Genomic DNA, 18,571 nt, shown 5'->3' with positions numbered 1-18,571 from the left:
GAATTTGACACCTGGTTCTACATGAACCTTTTTCTTTTCGAAACTAAAATAAATTATAAAAAAAAGATAATAGGTCTCCACTCAACACTTAGTACTTTGCAGGAAAAACAATTCTGCCATTACCTGAATTGTTGCAAATTATATAATTTTTGTTTTTCAAATCCTTCAGACTACTTGAATCTGTACAACTGAAGCTAACATGTTATGTTAGTCTAGAGACCTTAATACATTGAAATTGTAAAATATATTTAAAAAATGGAGCTGTCAAAGATTTTATTGTGATAATTGCTGAATTTCAACAGTTAGTTGTGATTAATTGCATTTTAATCACGTTTCAAATTTCATTATTTTACATTTCAAAACAATTTTGGACATTCTTTTATTTTTATTTTTATACTGTTCTAAGCTTTGAGTACTTTACTTCCTGTTTGGATAGAAATCTGCTCTTATCTTGAAATAAAAGGGTCGAAGGTTATGACTTGTAACTTAACCACGGAAAAAGGGAACTCGTTACGGATTGAAAAGTAAATGAAAGCAGCTAAAAGGAACGGTAAAAAGAAAAATGTTTGATGTCACAAGGATTTTTTTACTATGGATTTGTCAACCCGGCTGTCCAAGAGCTTTGGTTGTTCTTTTCCATCACTATAACCACGCTGAATACTACAGTGGCTTACCTGCTTGGGGCCTCAGACCAGTCGGGGGCCCCTGAGGGCTTACAAACTCGACAAATTTTTAGGTGTCGCATGCATCATTACCGTTAATGCCAAAGTTTGTCAGTGAAAATCACTTCAGAAAACTTTAAGTTAAGTTAAGTTTTTTTTTTTTTTCAATTTTAAAGATTTATTTTTGGGCTTTTGTGCCTTTATTGGAGAGATAGTCCAGTGGATAGTTGGAAATCAGGGAGAGAGAGAGAGTAGGGAATGACATGCGGGAAAGGAGCCACAGGTCGGAGTCGAACCTGGGCCACCCGCTTGGAGGAGCAAATCCTCCATACATGGGACGCGCGCTCTAACCACTGCACCACTGCACCACCAGTGCCCCTATGTCTATAAAAGAGAACACAGAAACAGGAAAAAAGTTGGCAGGCCCCCCCAATTGTCTTTTGAATAGGGCCCCAACAGACTCTAGAATCGCCACTGCTTGAAGGCATCAGGTTGAGTTTTGCCCTCAGGATTTGGATGCTGCTTGAGGTGTCAAGGAAGGTTCAGGTGGACGTTCTGGAGACGTTGATCAGCAGTGCTGTCAGTGGTCTGTTCTACAGATGTTGCAGTGACACAGCTCATAGAGGATAGTAGGGAATATCTTTAAACCCAGGCCATACATTTGGGGGTTTAAGTAACAAACTGGTGTGTAAAATTAGATAATAAGTAAGATTTCCTCAGTCAATACAAAAATGGTAAAACATGGTATATCCATTGAATTGCTCCGTAAAGCTCCTCAGAGGAAGCCAGGGTTTGTGTGGATGTTGGCGACCCCATCATAGACAATGCACACATTTTTTTTTCTATTTGCTGATCTTGTAGTTACAGAAGTGTATTGCATTTACATGATAAAATAAAATTTGCACTGATTTGTTTCAGAATAATTAAAATAAACAAGTTATGTTTTCATGAAAAAATAAAAACCTGCTTTGTTTTTCTGAATAAATGAGATACCAGTACCTCTAAATCCCTACAGAAGCTCCCATTCAGAGCAGTTAAAGTAGCTAACATTCCCAGACTGTTTAGCTTAATCCAGTTTCATTTTGGTTTGGGGTTGACCCATGTGGAGATATTCATGTCTTTAAGTGACATACTGTGTAGATGGTATTGTTATAAGTTTGTTGAGATTGCACAGTCAACTTAGATCTTTGCAGTTCAGACTTAAACCCCTGCTCTGATCCGTAAGGATAAGTGGTGCCTATGTAAAGCATGTTTCACGAGTGAAGCATCTGAAATGCATTCATGCTGACTGCGTGGTGACTCAAGAGACAATAAGGAAATGGCTCAAAATACTGGATCCCCATGGGGTAAAACTGAGGCATGGATGTTATTCCCAGAAGCACATGCCCCTTGTAACTTGTAATTCTGAGATAATTATCTTGTAATGCAGAAAAAGGTCTTTTCATAAGATTTATTATTACACCATATATATTTTTTTAAAGTATATTTGCTTTTAAAATATGAGGAATAAATATTCTTAGCCTTTTTGCTTTTCATGTTTTTTTCAGTAAAGGGAAGAGACAGTTAATGAGATAGTGAGAGAGAGAGAGAGAGAGAGAAAGAGAGAGCAAGCTGCAAGCCGCTAATTCTACATGCTAACTGGAACTACAAACTATTTCATGTCTACAAAAGGAAGGAATATTATATAAATCATAATATAAGGATGTTCCACATTGTGTAGACTGTTTTACCTGGTGAGAATGTACAAGGACCATAATGGGCAACAGACAGTTAACGTTCCATCATAGTTTAACCATGCACAAAGGGTTATTATAAAAAAATCTCATCCTGTTTTTTATTGAGCTGTCGAATGTATCATTCACTAACAAAGGCTGTTTCTGCAGCCGGCTGTTAATCACCTCGTCTGACACCTACAGCAGCAGTTATTTCAGGCCGTAAAATGAACAACATAGAAACCTAAAGGAAGCCTAAATGAAGGAAAATTGGTCTAAAATATTTAAAAACCTTGGCTCAAAATGGTAAAACAAGCCCTGCATAAACGTCTGATGTTCTTTATAGTAGGTTTGATTAGAAGTATCTTCTGGCATTCAAGGATTTTAAATCGGATTAATTTCCACTATGGGGGTAGTATTAGATAATTGTGTGAGTATTGTATTTTGTATATTGTATTGCTCTATTTGTGCCCTTTTATTTCATCAACTGTGTAAGAAGAGGCTGCAGGGCTGTGTTTAATTAGCTTTAGTCCGTGTTGCTGTTGTCCATCCACAGCTGAGCTCCTGGCAGCTGCGATGTTATAGGTTACATCCGTACGTGTGATAAGATAATTAGCTGTGTGGACAATCTAACAACTCGGCCCTCTGCCATCCTTCCTCCGTCTCCTGCAGGGATTAACTGTGAGGCGGAGATCGATGAGTGTGAGGTGCAGCCCTGTCAGAACGGCGCCACCTGTCGGGACCACGTAGCAGCGTACACCTGTGAGTGCATGGCCGGCTTCCAGGGCCCAGACTGTGAGGTCAACATCGATGAATGTGCCAGCATGCCCTGTCTGAATGAGGGCAGGTGCATCGACGGGGTCAACAGGTAGGATTATACACACGGACACAGGAAAACACACCACACACACATGCACATATTTATACCAGCTAATTGAGGCTTTACATGCCAGATTTTAGGACATTTTCACTTCTTTTGATAGAGCATGACACTTTGACTGGCCCTAACATTTCAGTAGAGTTTTTCCAAAAGTACCTGATGGAGGCAATAGGCACAATGTTTCCCCATAACCAAATGCAAACAATGCATTTAGCATAATTTCATTCAAAAGATTATTATGCAGAAAAAGTGACGTCTATATCTGAATTTTGGTGGTCAAAGTTTGCGAGGAAATGAACAACATCATAAACTGTTCAGAATAAGCCTCTGCAAATGTGACTTAAAAAATAACACTCAGACATGATAGATGCATATTTTTGCTATTTTAAAGGTCACATATTATATATCTTTTCAACAAGTTTAAATGTGTGACAGCTCCCTAAACCATGTCCGGGAAGTTTCCAAAAATTCCACTCCGATTCCTGTATTTTATTATGCCCTCAGAACAGGCTGTTTCTGTGTCTGTACCTTTAAATGCAAATGAGCTGTGACCATGGCCCTTTCTAAAAGGCCTTGGGTGGTTCGGGATTTCTCGCACCATGCCTTATTAATTATGGTGGAAAGGCAGACTGAGAGGGCAGAACAAGCTAGCTGTTTGAGAGTGTCACCCTAGCTGTTTGAGAGTGTCACCAACCTCTGGGAGGAGTTACTGCCCTTTGTGATGTCATTAAGGGAAAATCTCTTAACACCCTGTTTGAGCACACATTTTATGAAAAGTGGAGCAGGTAAAAGACGGAGAGGATGCACTTTTCTCGTAATTGGGAGGTTTGTAGACAGACTAGGGACACATATTAGTGTAAGAAAAACATGGTCAAGTGTATTTTGCAATGTAAAATTTTCAATATGAATTAAGAAACTCTTCTCAACAAGAGTCAAACTGAGGTTTAGCTAATGTGATGCTACATACACTTTTTTGTCATTGTGTATAATTAAATGGATTCCACAACAGCTTCATATCTGACAATGTTCAGGCCCCAAAACCGTCAAAGTGTACCAAGCTTTACGCTAGCATTAAAAGTGAATTTTAGTCATACATATCAACTGGACTACATGTTCAATATACAGTTACAATTTATTCCCCCCCCCCCCCCCCCCCCCCCCGGATTAAATACAACCTCATGAGTCACATACTGATACATTTGGAGTGACAAACACACCATTGCTTCAAAGAATTGCATTTTTAGCAGATGCAGTGTGGACAGCCTCAAGACTTTTAATGCTTGCTTGCAGTTAGGAAACAGCGTCAGTCATAATTAAGAACTTATTAGTACCTTATTCTACATGCCCATCGTTTCTAGCTAATAGGTCATTAGCCAAGAGGTTGCCCACAATACCTCCTAATTACTGCTTATTGAATGTAAGTTAGGAAGTTGTTAAACATGAATTGTGGTGATGGTAATATGCTTTTGCTTACTTCTACCTTATAAGGGCTATACTTAGTAAAGCATAATAGGCCACTGTAGAAGCTGGCTTTTTTGAATGGGGTGTGTATGTGTATGTGTATGTGTACTTCCGGTGCTTGTGCAGTGCACAAACTGCAAGATTTTTTCACTTCTGCATCAGCTTTATTTTTCAACACTGGAGGTTGCTGCTTTTGCAAAAAACACAATTACCCCTTTACTCTTCTTGATGATTTCATTATAAACCATGTTTTTTTTTAATGATTTTTATTCTGTTCACTTTTTTTAGCTATATGTGTGACTGTGAGGGGACGGGCTTCTTGGGCGACCACTGTGAGGAGGATATTCCCGAATGTGCCTCTGACCCCTGTCAGCATGGAGCCACTTGTTTGGAGGGGATCAATGAATACAAGTGTCTCTGTTGGCCAGGTACACCCCAACTCTGTTCACAAACTCCTCCTCAGCACTGCACAAAGATCACAAAAATCAATCCCTCAAATATCTATAACACTTAATGAAAACACAGTCCTAGTGTGAATAGTTCTTAGATATTGGTCACTTGGTCACTAAACAGAGATCATAGAAGAAACAGAACAGTCAGAGGTCAAACTGAACAAAGGAGCTGGATGATGTGACCCTCAGGTTTAGGGGAGCGGTAAACCTTCAACATTTTGGTAAAGATATAAAACCAGCCATGTTGCTCCGTTTAAATCCTTCAGGGCTGTAATGAATTATGAAGAGTGATGCACGAGCACATTGCGACAGAGAGATGCAGACGTCAACAGTCTGCATGTGATTCATGGTGTCATCATCACAATGAGATCTTGATGTTTGTCATGGTGTGTAGTTTTGTGCATGTCCTTGTGCATATGTCACATGGTTTTACAGACTTAATAGATGTGTTAACTGGTGGATAAAAATCCAAATAAGAATTAATTGAAAATATTTGTTCTTTTAGAAAGGGGAGTTTTACTTCTAATGACAGTAATGACCTGGACAAATAATTCATCAGTGGTGGTCTTGATTGAAAATCCTGAATCCACCAAGGCTGAGACAGAGACAAGACTGACTAAAAATGGTTTCGATTCCGAGGCAAGACAGAGACCTTCAAAAAGTGGTCTTGAGACCAAGATTATAGTACTACAACACTATTGAATATGGGTTCTGGCAGGCGGCTGCTCTTATCTCTTCCATTACTGCATACCGCAACTTACCGGCCTGCTTTCACCCCTTCATATAAACAAAAGACATGATTAAGATGACCAACAAGTGAAGACCAACTCTTCTCTTCAAACGTGTATATTTGTTAATTTCCACATCTGTGTTTATGTGTCCAGGTTACGAAGGAGAGAACTGCCAGGTGGATATAGACGAGTGTGAGCAGAACCCATGTGAGAATGGAGGCGAATGTTTCCAGCGCTCAGATGTCCTGAACTACTGGAAGCTCCCTGAACTCAGCAAGGCCAATTTCAGCTATGATGAGGCCGCTGGCTTCATCTGCCACTGTCTGCCAGGATTCACCGGTTAGATACACCAAACCCTCTTAAGTGTCCTGGTTTAATGACTCACCTTAAAGTGATATGAATCTCATTTTTCTTTTCTCTTTGCAGGAGATAACTGCTCGATCAATGTGGACGAGTGTGAGTCTGCTCCGTGTCAGCATGGTGGGAGCTGTCAGGATCTGATCAATTCTTATCAATGTGTTTGTCCAGACGGCTTCACAGGTAGGAGAAACCTCTTATCTGCTCTTATCTCCTAACAAAACAAAACTCATCTGCTCTTCCTCCAGAGACACCTCACAGGGTTATTGCTCATTAGACAGAACAGAGCAGCCACTTCCTTAACTTCACACGACGGTTCTCACATGGGAAGCTGGAACAAACTTGAACTAAAGTACTTCCGTATGAGGTTATTATTGTTATCAAACACTAAAGCGGCTGTGGCTCAGTAGTGGACTCGGTTGACTCTCAACCCGAAGGACTTGATCCCCAGAGCCTCTGATCTTCTGCAATGCTGGGTTGTGGATTTTAAGTGACATGTGAATAAAGCATGTTGCTCTAAGGCTGCAAAAGTTAACATCATCTCGTTAATTCTCTTTTGGGTTGCCTCTCTAAAAAAACACTTCTCTGTTGTGTAAAAAGATCTGAAGTGAACCGATCTGAACATCCTCAGTAGAAACCAGTGAAGAGCGATAACCTTTACAGAGGGTCTCAGAATCTCCTCGGCCAAACAATAAAGGGTTAATCTTCCTCCTGCTGATCATTCCTCATGGCCAGCCAAGGTATTAATTCCTCATTAGAGGAGATTTGTCACTGCATCACTCAAAACAGGAGGAAACGCACCAAAAGCCGACCTCCAAACACTCAATCTGGATTTAGAAGCGAGGAATTCAGCCAAGCGCTCTCGTCAACAAAACGAGAGGCTAATTTGCCAACACTCAGCTTATTAAAGCCACAAAATGTGAGGACGCAGCAGGGCAGGGGATGGGAGGGGATGAGAGGGCATATGGTTTGGAGGAGCATAGAAAACAACAAAGCCAATCAAAGGTGCCATATGTCAGGCGTCCACGGTGGGCATTAAACGGGGGTCTCCCAAGAAATTTATCAGGGGGAGGGGAGATTACAGCAAAGCTTCTTAGGGGCCTAATTAAAGCCTGATGAACAAAAAACAAACAAAAAAACAGGATATAAAACACTTTAAGTAAAACAAAAAAAAACAGAATAATCTGCTCGTTATTCTTCTGTTTTTTCTTTGATGTAAACATATCACGCTGGTGTGAAAGACACTAAAAGAGGATATTCCGCTCTACATATGATCCTATTACCTTCATATGGCACGCGTGACCGAGGATGACTTTGCACGTGCGAGAAGTGGTCGTCAGTATACCTGGGGGTTAATCCGATAGAGATGAACCCCTCCTCATTGCACTGTGCCTCTGGAGTTACAAAACAACAGTTTGATTGTGTTTTTTAAGGCTGATGCAAGTCATGTTTGGATTGAAAATGTCAAATTGTAAAGTTGCTAGACGAGTTAGTTGGGAAAGCTTGGGAAAGTAGCTTCTTCCACAGTATCCACAATTGAGTAGCTTCTGCTGAGGAGGAGAAGACGAGCAGCAGAAGAGGAAGAGGATGCGTGTTCATTAAATCCTCAGGGCACGACAGGATTTGGGGGAGTTTAGGCTCTACAAAGACCGCTTCACGAGTACGACACACACTTCTGCTGCTTTTTTAAACTCACCTGGCCGGCCCAAACTGTTGGGCATTTCTTTTCAAACTAGGGATTTCTCTCCAATGTACCGGTAGGTCTTTAAACTAGTGATCTGATCTACCCTCCTACTCTCCTATTGGATGCACAGACGTGATGTAACAGAGGACTGCGCCCGAGTTGACAATGTTTAAACATCTGCGCAGAGGGCAAGGACATCTGCTCCCCACTGCAGAGAGCTCTTGCAACACATAGACAATGAATGGGTTTGAGAGCGGCGCACACTTTGGGGTCGTTATTTTAGTCAAATATCATTCACAGATCTGTGGGTGAAAAATACATTTAAAAATTGATCCAGAAGATTTTTCTTGAATCAAGTACTTCACTTGGTCTATGAACATACCGTATGTTTAAGATAGATTATTGAAATTATTTTGACAACCAGAATACATTGTGTACATTGTTAAGATCGCAAGCATTTGGAGAAAATCTTATCTTCAAGGGATAGTAGTGGTGCACTTCAGCCTCTTGTGGCCAAAATAAGGATTACACTGACTAACACGGGAAAACAAGTCTGAAAACTTTTACCTGGAAGAACTGTTGCTCCAACCTTTTCAAAAGATTTTTGTCTTACCTGTTTCCAAGAGATAAACAAAAAAAACAGCTTTCATCAGATTGATTTAAATGAGATAAGATATAGTTTATTGTCCCTGGAGGGGATTTTGTGACATATTGACATATTGACACATTGCACGGCCCCTTGGCACATCCTACATTACCTCTTATTCAGAATATTAACATAGGTACGAATTAACGTTTTAGTGATGCATCCTGGTCTGAGGGACCCTGAATCTTCTCCCAGAGGTATACAGTCGCTGAAACTGAGACTGAAGAATGTGGGTCGTCGGATCAGACACTATTCTCTGTTCCTGTCCAAAAACACACCGAGTGTTTGGAGAGAGGGGTGTTTTTTAACACCTATGATAGCAGTCTGCACAAAATGAGTTATCTGTGATTTCCGCTGGACAAGTGACCATACTAGGCTGTTATCATGTATCTGATAATGCTTTCACAAACAGCAGTGTAAAAAAAAGTAACATAGATTTCTGCTGAACTCCAAAGACTCTCAGTCTGTGTAAGAAGTATGTTGCAGTCTGGGGCAGAGACTCTCAACATGGGTCCTCTAGATGAGTGTGTTGTACACCCGATTTTTATTTTTCACATTTGGCCTCTTAGGGCTTCTGTTATCGTGTTTTCACACTTGCCATAATTTGGGAAAAGTCAATGCTACGACTCATGTTGTTGGTAGGGTAACCAGCTAATAATGGTTAGCATCTTTGAGCTATCCCACAATGCAAAGTGTGACCAGTACAGCATGTGTTTACCTACACAGTGGGAAAAGGATGCTGTGACGTAATAGCTTATATACAGCTCTGAGTTGGTGTGTGCTCTGGCTCGCTTTGCCATATTTTAATGTAAACACCAAACGACTAAAAGGAAAAAATTCAACTATGCATCATTTTATCATCTGAATCAGAACAAAGCAAATGAGTTTGAAAACAGTCGAATACTCTCCCCTCTAATTGAATCAAAGTCATATTTTATTATCAGTTGTATTTACACGTAGTGATGCACAATAAAATAAAGACAATTTAAAACCATTAAAAAACTATAAATATAGTTATTTATCACACAGACACGCAGACGCTAGTAATTCTGTTGTGCTTTTTTTGGAAGTTGCTCTCCCTTACTTAAAATTAAAATGTATTGTGAAGAAAGGATGTAGACAAAGTCATCTTTCATATTTACTACTTATTCCAGAGCAGACTGTGACATATTTGTAAATTTTCAAAGGCAATAAATCGAATGAAATATGATCCGGTACAGACTGAAAAGCAGATGTGCAAACTGTACAACGAGATCCACATGGGATCCATAGATCAGAGGGGTCATGCTCAGGCCTGAACCTGCAGCACCTCCTGCAGGTTTACTGCAGCAGCTCCTGCCGCTAGTGGGCATCAACAGGCCAGCACAGGGAGCAGAGTGGACTGCAGCATTGCATTCCTCTTGTCAAACAGTGACAGGAGCCAGCTGGAGGCTGGAGGCTTACTGCTCTGCGAGGGCTGGGCTGCAGACACGAGAGGGGCAGAGGGGTGTGAGGGAAGAGGGCGGGATTCTGGGAGGAATGGGAGGATAGGAGGGAGGAAGAGAGAAGGTGGGCAGGGCTGACTTGTTATCACTCCTGCCTGTCTGCCTGGTACAGGGTGGAGGAGTGAAGGTACCTCTGCTCTGTAGGCTAGAGAGAGAGCGAGTGAGAGAGAGAGAGAGAGAGAGAGAGAGAGGGGACCTGGTTGTGTCATCTGGCAGCGTGAGGAGTGTGTTGGCTGTTCACTTTGTGGATCATGAGGGGGAACATATTGATGCTGCTGCTGCTGTGCTGCTGCTGTGGGCCCTGGTGGCTGACAGGTACAGTATGGTTCAGCGCTTTAATGCTACATTTACTAAAAGTTGCTTGCTTATGTACCAGGGTTGAGTCTTGGCAAGGAAAGGACAAACAGCTTCTGGGTTCCTTGGGTGTAGAGTATTTTAAAGGACTTTGTTAATGCAGGTTGACTGCTGCCAGGGCTTACTGACAACTGAAACCAGGCAGACAGACTGTAGTTCTGGCACGGTTTGTGTGTGTGTGTGTGTGTGTGTGTGTGTGTGGCACTACTTTGTCTGACGAGCGATATTTCGATGTCAACTTGATACAATAAGTAAGACAGAACCGAGTTTAATTTTGTTAAGGGAAATCTGTTTGAAGCTAATCACCCTCTAATTTATGGCTGATTAACTTCTAATTTCCTGCAGTCATTTCCTCATTTGCAAATGACACTGATGGGAAAATTCATACCCTGCCTGTTCATCTTTATGTGTGCGGGCTAACCTTTGTGTTCCAGTGCAGGCACTCTTTAATTATTTAAACAGATGTATAGTATTAAAGTTACTAAATTAACTATGACTTATTTTGTGATCCATGCAAGATATGTGTTTTAGCAATCCAAGGAGTGTCTTATAAAGTTGTATTAAAACAGAGTCTCTCTCCATTCAGGCATACACTGTGAGGTGGACATCAACGAGTGTGACAGCGATCCCTGCAAGAATGGCGCCACGTGTGAAGATGCTGCCAACCACTATAGGTGCCACTGCCCTGCGCCGGAGCCCGGCCTTGAGCCCTGGGGTGGGCCAGACTGTGACGTCCGACTCGTCGGTTGCCAACAGCACCAGTGTCAACACGGAGCAGGCTGCGTTCCCTTGCTGATGGATGATGGGAGGCACAACTACACCTGTTTGTGTCCGCCGGGCTGGTCGGGAGAACGCTGCAACACTTCCACCACATTCTCCTTCAACTCGGAGGGCTACGTCTTTGTTCAGTTGCCAGAGTCCAAAAAGAAGATCAAACGATCGACACATGACTACAATCATGGACTCCACATGCAGCTCCGGTTTAAGAGCACCTTGCCTGACATGGTGTTATACTACAGGGGCACCATGGAGCGGTTTGTCTCCCTGGAGCTTGTCGGAGGCTCCCTTCAGGCCAGGGTTAAGTCAGGGAAGTTACTACAGGCTATTCACCCTGGACCAGTCAATGACGGAGAATGGCGCCAGGTCACTGTGACCATGGACGAGAGGCTGGTTCTGGTTTTAAAAGGACCCGGATGTGAGGAGGAGTGCCAGGTGAAGAACGAGGGCTACAACCATCTGATCTTCCTCCAGCCCAGTTCCTTTCAACAGCTGTATATAGGAGGGGCACCGCAGGAATATTTAGCCCACACCTACAGTGGACGGGGGTTCATTGGCTGCATGGAAGACCTTCGGGTGGACCACAAACCACTTCTGCCCCAGGACCTCATCAGAGAGGAGAACCAGGGTTTGGAAATAGGATGCAGCAAAATGGACTGGTGTCAGGAAGACCCATGCATGCAGCGTGGGCAGTGTGTGGACATGTGGGTTCGTGCCAGCTGTGACTGTCATCGGCCTTACTATGGAGAAAGCTGTGAGAGAGGTAAGAGTACTTAAAGGATAGATTATACGTTTGCAGGAGTTTTCTTTACTTTTTCTGCTCATTTATTTTTTCTGCAGTAAATAAATCACTTTAAGGCGTATTAAAAATAGGATCACTATGAGTATATGAAGGTGAAACTGCTGAAATTCTACACCTGGGGCTATGACTTTGCAGAATGCATGATTGGAGCAGTTCCTCCAGAGAACTCAACCAACACATTTAGTCTAAAAAATAGTTGAACTTTAATGTGTGTATCAAAGGCTGATCTTCTTTGTGTCCTCAACCTAATGGCTTTTGGTCTTCCTGCTGTTTTGGTACTCCAACCCTAACATGCAAAAAGAGTGCAGAAACAAACATAAAGATAACCCAAACGTGGTCCCATCCATGACTAGGAAACGTTTTTTTTTAATTGAAGAGATCCCTTGTGTTGGAGATACATTGTGTTGGAGAGAAAGATTGACAAATGTGTACCTCCCATCCCCTCTTCAGAGTATCCATCCTGGACCTTTGGTCATGAGAACACCACCAGCTACGCTGCCTTCAACATCTCAGAAACCCACGGAGAAAACTTCACCATCTCATTCTTAATGCGCTCCCTCAAACACAACGGCCTGCTCCTGCAGCTCCATCGAGAAGGAAAGCCTTACATGACGATCTATCTGAAGGAGGGCACTGTGGCTATTTACAGCCCTCATACCACACTGCTGTCCGAGGCCCAGTTAATCACTGATGGCATCAATAATTTGGTGACTGTAAAAGTGCGCTATGGCAATGTGGTGTTCCCCAAAGCGGGGAATCATCGTGCCTTAGGGAATGTGAGCGTAGAGGCAGGGGATGTTGCGTATGTTGGAGGGCTCCCTGCAGGCGAGAGCATGAACGCCTGGGGTGGAAACTTCAAGGGCTGCTTGCAGGACATTCGGCTGGACCACAAACACATGACAGCTGGGGATCATCCAGGTGGAGTGGAAATTTACCAGGAGAGCAACAAGGAGAATGTGCTGCAAGGATGCAAGAGTGATGATACATGCAAGGTAAAGATAATTATATCTGTCTGCTGCTGATGGACAAAACCAAGGCAAACCTAGCACTGCTATCAGTAGCCACACTTGACAAAACAAATTACACTGGTTACACACAGACAATTTAAAATAAATTGTAGTCAATTTGGACTGAGTATTCTTACCTTTGGGCTATAATTTAGGAAATAAGTTATTAAGGAATATCCCATGTGCTAATGTCCACACACATCTCACTGAACTTGTTTAACTTAAAAACTCGATGAACCAGTTTAATTGTCACAAAAAAGTTGTCTGAAAGTGAGACTGATAGTAGTGCAATAAGGAACATTAACTTTATCATTAAAACATTTTTTAATGGTATTTAAGTCTGTTCCAGTCTGTCCAAAGACCTGCAAAAAACCCTGCCCCATCAGATCAGACCACAGGTCTGCTTCAGTTTGATCCTAACGATGGACTTCTGTGCAGATGATAAATACTGTGTTTTGCCATTGTTTGCCGCTAACATTGTACCAATGCTAATTGTGTTAGCGCCCTGCAGTTCTTCCTGCAACATAACATTGATAACATTGATCTGGTTTTTAATCCCTGATTTGTAAAATACAACTCAATCTACTCTGCAGCTCGTATACCTGCAGTCGAATCAGGTAAGGGATTTTACAAACCGCCATCTAATCCTGCCATCTGTGTTTGTCTGCACAGGACGGGCCCTGCTTCAATGGCGGCCAGTGCCAGGTCACCTGGAATGACTTCAAGTGCATCTGCTCCGTGAAGTACTCAGGCCGTCTCTGTGAGACACGTTTGTGGTGTGTCGACAAGCCTTGTATTGACGGAGTGCACTGTGTGGACCTACAGGACGGTTACGAGTGTAAGTAGTCCATGGTGTCGATTATGATTATCATGATCTCTTTTCATCGAGGCAGTGGAAGTCAAGTCAGTTCAAGACAAGTATATTTGTTTGGTTTATAATTTCTTAATCTGATTTACTGTACAGTCTTGGAAAGTTTCCAAAGAACTATTTAACATGAGCTGGTGAGGACGAGATTTAAAACCCTCGCTGACATCTGAAAAACCTCCTGAGAGCGAGAGACAAATTAAAGCAGGATGTGCTAAGAAGAAAGATTAGAAAATGTGATTCTACAACACAAAGTGAAAATAGATGGTACCAGTCATATTAAGCATGCCTTAATTGTTATCATTAATCACACAGAGGTAACACTATTGAAGAGGGGTCAGTCATTTTAAAAATATACCGAAATGGATAAACATTCAAAATAGAAAAACATCACTGGTTTCCAATGTGGCAGTCAATATTTTGAACGTTGAGCTTGGTTTAAAATGATTTAGCACCAATGTGACTATGCCAAGGTTCTCAGAAGGCTGATCTTAAAACTAACTTTATTTGTAAATATTAAATATTATTATAGGTCATCAATAATTTCTAGTGCAGACCCACATCTGCTCAGCGATGAAGCCTTACTGCATGTACTGCAGAGAGTGTTGTGATGCCAATATTTCAAGCATTGTTTATGTTTTATCGCTGCAAATCACATATACAACAATATATTGTGTTTGTTTGACCAATACTATCTGCAAAATATTGTGTGATATTATTGGTCAAACAGTATCTTAAAGACACTATTCCTCACTCTAAGTCGAGGTGTCATACTCTCTAGAAGATAAAGAGAGGTATCTCTTGTTGTCTTATTCAGCAACACTTCAGGTTTTTAGAATGGCACTTTATGTTTAATTGATGGAAAAAGATTTAAAGATTAAACGAGGACTCAATTTGTTCTGCATATAGCAACTTGTACTCCCTAGGTAAGGCCAAGCTAATAAAATACTTTCAAACTTCCATAATGCAACTTGACGGTCCTTTCATTTGAAATGTACCCAGTAAACATCAAACGTACTACAAAGTTTATGGCACAAGATTGTAGATGAGACTGTGCCATCATTAGGGGTTAACGTATCAGACTTGACTAACTGTTTTTAGGGCCACAGGACATCATTCACCTGTCTTCATGGTAATAACAATAACTCTCATACACAGCATGTTTAAAATGGGAACCATCTCTGTCCAATCAAAAAGGTACAAACTGGATTGGTTCTGTAGTAACAGAACCAAGTCTGCCTCAAGACAGTCGGGGCTGTGACGTTTGACGTTGTTTATGTGTTTAACTCAACAGGAGTAGACTTTTTTTGTATTTATACTTTACACTTAATGAATCAAAGTGGAGCCTTCCATCAATCAATCAATCATTATTTGTATAGCGCCGATTCATAACAAGTGTTATCTCGAGACACATTACAAAAGAGCATATGGGACAATGTGCAGGACTTTCCCCTTTGTGTTCCTCGCATTCCTGTTGTCCACACTTCCTTGCCACTGAGGTGGAGGTCGGGGACGACATAGTCCGATGGTAAAGGCTGGGCTTCAGGCGGTGGTTGTACGGACGACTCAGTCCAATGGTGGTCGCTGGGCATCAGGAACATCGGGTGATAGTAATGCCAGGTGCTGAAGGTTGGGGGAGCTTCCAGTAGTCTTAATTAGTGGTCAATGCTGTTATGAGCCTTTATGCTTGTGCTGTGTAGTGCTTCACACTGATCACGGTGGGGTTTGTTTTGCCACTGCGTTTGTTCTGTTATCTTCCTCTACTTATAAAATCTGGCCTCTACAAGTGAGTGGAGTCATCCAAAAATGTAGAATCTGGGATTGGTCAGCTTTGTAGATCGCGCCAAAGCCTGCTGGCTCCCACATGAAGCTTTAACTCAGTCTTAATGTCTCAATGCTTGTTGTGACTGCCAATTGAATGTGTTGCAGGGATTTCACTAAAAATAACTGTGTTAAACACTTATCTGCTGTAACTCCAACAAGACCTGCTTTGACACAATAGTATCATAGTGGTATAGATGCTCATCTACCAGCTACTGTTCTGGTGTTGTCATTTTTTAAACAATGTACAAATGATTATCCTCACAACACTGAGACCATTTGGTTTGTCTAATATTCAGAATCTCAAGAAAATTTAATAAGAAAAAGAAATGCGAATCATGTCTGGGAGCTTCATACCCTCCAAACGCAGGATGAGAGATTCCTTACAGTAAAGGACCTTTTTATTGTAAAGAAAGCAACGTAGCTGTTCAATACCTGTGTTTTTATCTCACACCAGATGTTAACATGTGTCATGTAACGCCTCTTCTTCTTTAGGAATGCTGGCACGAGATATAAAATCCCTCATCGAGGCTGAAATAAGTCAGGATTGTATGTCTAAGTGGAAAAAGGAAAGTGTCATACTGAAGGGGGCTTTTTAAAGGATTGTATAGACCTTCTACGATGCCCTGAAATAACCATGTTGACCTGTAGCCTCGGTCTCATTTCTTGTGCTCTCAGAGTCTGACAGATGAGAAGAATAAATTCTGCTGTTATTCGTTGCTGCTTCACAGGGTGTGGCAGTCCAGATGTGGCATATTATGAATATTCTGCTGACATTTTATATCCTTGGCTAACATTTTGTCAGCTGCAACAGCCGCCTTGAACTGAGTCTGCAAAATGAACCGCACCAAAAGCAAGAGCAAGACACTTGTATGCAAACTAAGCAATCTCTTCCGTGTTAGCTTGCTTTTACCAACTTATAAAAACCAACCTAGATGGGGGTTTTTTGTTCATGAACATGTACAGTATGTTTGATTTGATGGATTTTAAATGTGAGCTTTTTCTAACTGTTGTACAACTCACTTAAAAAAGTCAGTCTACAATAAAAAAACATATCTGACCCTGTCACAAGGAAGATTTTGAAATAGATTTTTGACAAATTAAAAATCGTCTCACAACGCTAGCATGGCTCTACACATGTCTTTGTCTCAGTATGTTTTCTGACTTGCACTATTTTCTCCTCACACAGGTTTAACTGAGGCCGTTTTTCAGGACAACGCTCTCCAGTTTATCGCCAACAGCTCCTTGTTGAGCCCTGTAACCAGCATCACCCTTGAGATGCGGACACGTGACACAGATGGGATCCTACTGCGGGCAGAGAGCAGAGCTGAAGTCTTCTGCTTGGGTCTGCTCAACTCCTCTCTGCTGGTTAAACTGGACAGCGGGGAGGATTCAGATCTGCTGGCCTTCACAAGTGACAGCGCCATCGCAGACGGAGCATGGCACCAAATCCAGCTTTCCATGGTGGACCCCACGCAGTCAGCATCCCGGTGGCACCTCACCGTGGACGGGCAGAGAGTTGGCAGCACCTATCATGAGGGTGGCAACCTTAACTTCCTCAATGACACCAAGATTTGGCTGGCTGAGAAATACACTGGATGTTTAGGGGAGGTGAGAGTGGGCGGAGTCTACCTGCCACTCGTTAAAGTACAAAATCCTCCTCAGATGAGCTGGTTCTCCAGACTGGGTGGGCATGAGCCAATCATTGGATGCAAAGGTGCACCAATTTGCGATTCCCAGCCATGCCTAAACCAAGGTGTATGTCAGGACCAGTTCAATGAGTTTAACTGCAGCTGCAGCGCAGGATGGGAGGGGAAACTGTGTGAGGCGGAGATAAACGAGTGCTCCCCAAGTCCCTGTGTCTATGGTTCATGTAAAGACCTTCTGGCAGACTACCGTTGTGACTGTGAGCCTGGATACACGGGCACAAACTGTCAGGACGAGGTGGATGACTGTCTGGAGTTCAACTGTGTGAATGGAGGAACCTGCTTGGAAACAATGGGAGCGAACACATGTTCATGTCCTCCAGGCTACATGGGCAAGCGCTGCCAGTAAGTACAGACTTCTCTCTTTCTCTACAGCACATTTAAGACTTTAAAGTTCTAGCTTAAACATATAGAAATCATCATAAGTAGCCTGAAGATGCCATATTTGTATACTCAAAAAGCCTTTCCTGCTCCAGTTTCGCAAATCATTGAATAGTAGGGTATCAGACATAATTATGAAGTCACTGCTTCTTTACTGACATAACTTCCTGATGTTATTTTTTTTAGTCTTCTAACAATTAACCACTTTTCAATCATCTGATCCTTTTGAACCTTTCACTCTTGGTGGATTTGAGCTTAGTCTTTTTGCAAACACTAAACACAAAAGTTACCATTTATTTGAACAATTGAAATTGCCAGTTCAAGTAATTTTTGAATAATTGGTCAGACAGTTAAGACTTGAAAGTGGAGTTCTTTATTTTAAGTACCGTATTACAAACCACTGTTTGAATAAAGCATGAAATCACAAGTGTTCAAGTTTACAAAATCTTTATTTAAGGATTGTTGGGTTCATTTTGCAATACTTGGTTTCACATAATATATGATTTTACCCCTAAAAAGTCCCTGCTCGGCGGCTAGTAATATCCAAAAGCACTAACCCTCAATTGGTTTAGATTAATTAGATTTCTCATATGGTATGACAGTATGCGCTCAAGCTTCACCCTCTATCATCAGAAACCTTTATCCTTAAACAAGAAGACCCTGAAAATAACGGGGTAAAAAAACTTTCCGGTGGCATCACTTCCACATACAAAGAAAGATACAACCTTCTTAGTTTTGAGAGCTTTATGCATTTATATTTTCTTATTTTTTTTATCGACAATCTCGACC

General features: G+C 41.7%; 1 protein-coding gene across 1 annotated transcript in view; it reads left to right on the top strand.

Moving 5' to 3' along the window:
- Nucleotides 1-18,571, top strand: part of LOC132973799 (protein crumbs homolog 1-like) — a 34,502-nt gene that overhangs the window by 12,665 nt on the left and 3,266 nt on the right. The window contains exons 3-10 of the mRNA XM_061037408.1: nt 3,047-3,242; nt 5,004-5,143; nt 6,052-6,237; nt 6,325-6,438; nt 11,010-11,963; nt 12,453-12,994; nt 13,682-13,847; nt 16,885-17,746. Coding sequence (XP_060893391.1) covers nt 3,047-3,242; nt 5,004-5,143; nt 6,052-6,237; nt 6,325-6,438; nt 11,010-11,963; nt 12,453-12,994; nt 13,682-13,847; nt 16,885-17,746 — 3,160 coding nt within the window. The remainder of the gene's footprint in view (nt 1-3,046; nt 3,243-5,003; nt 5,144-6,051; nt 6,238-6,324; nt 6,439-11,009; nt 11,964-12,452; nt 12,995-13,681; nt 13,848-16,884; nt 17,747-18,571) is intronic.

Source organism: Labrus mixtus, chromosome 5, assembly GCF_963584025.1.
Source record: "Labrus mixtus chromosome 5, fLabMix1.1, whole genome shotgun sequence".
NCBI classification, from domain to species: domain Eukaryota; kingdom Metazoa; phylum Chordata; class Actinopteri; order Labriformes; family Labridae; genus Labrus; species Labrus mixtus.
The sequence above is the reverse complement of the archived record's forward strand: the minus strand, read 5'-3'. Positions and strand labels throughout refer to the sequence as shown.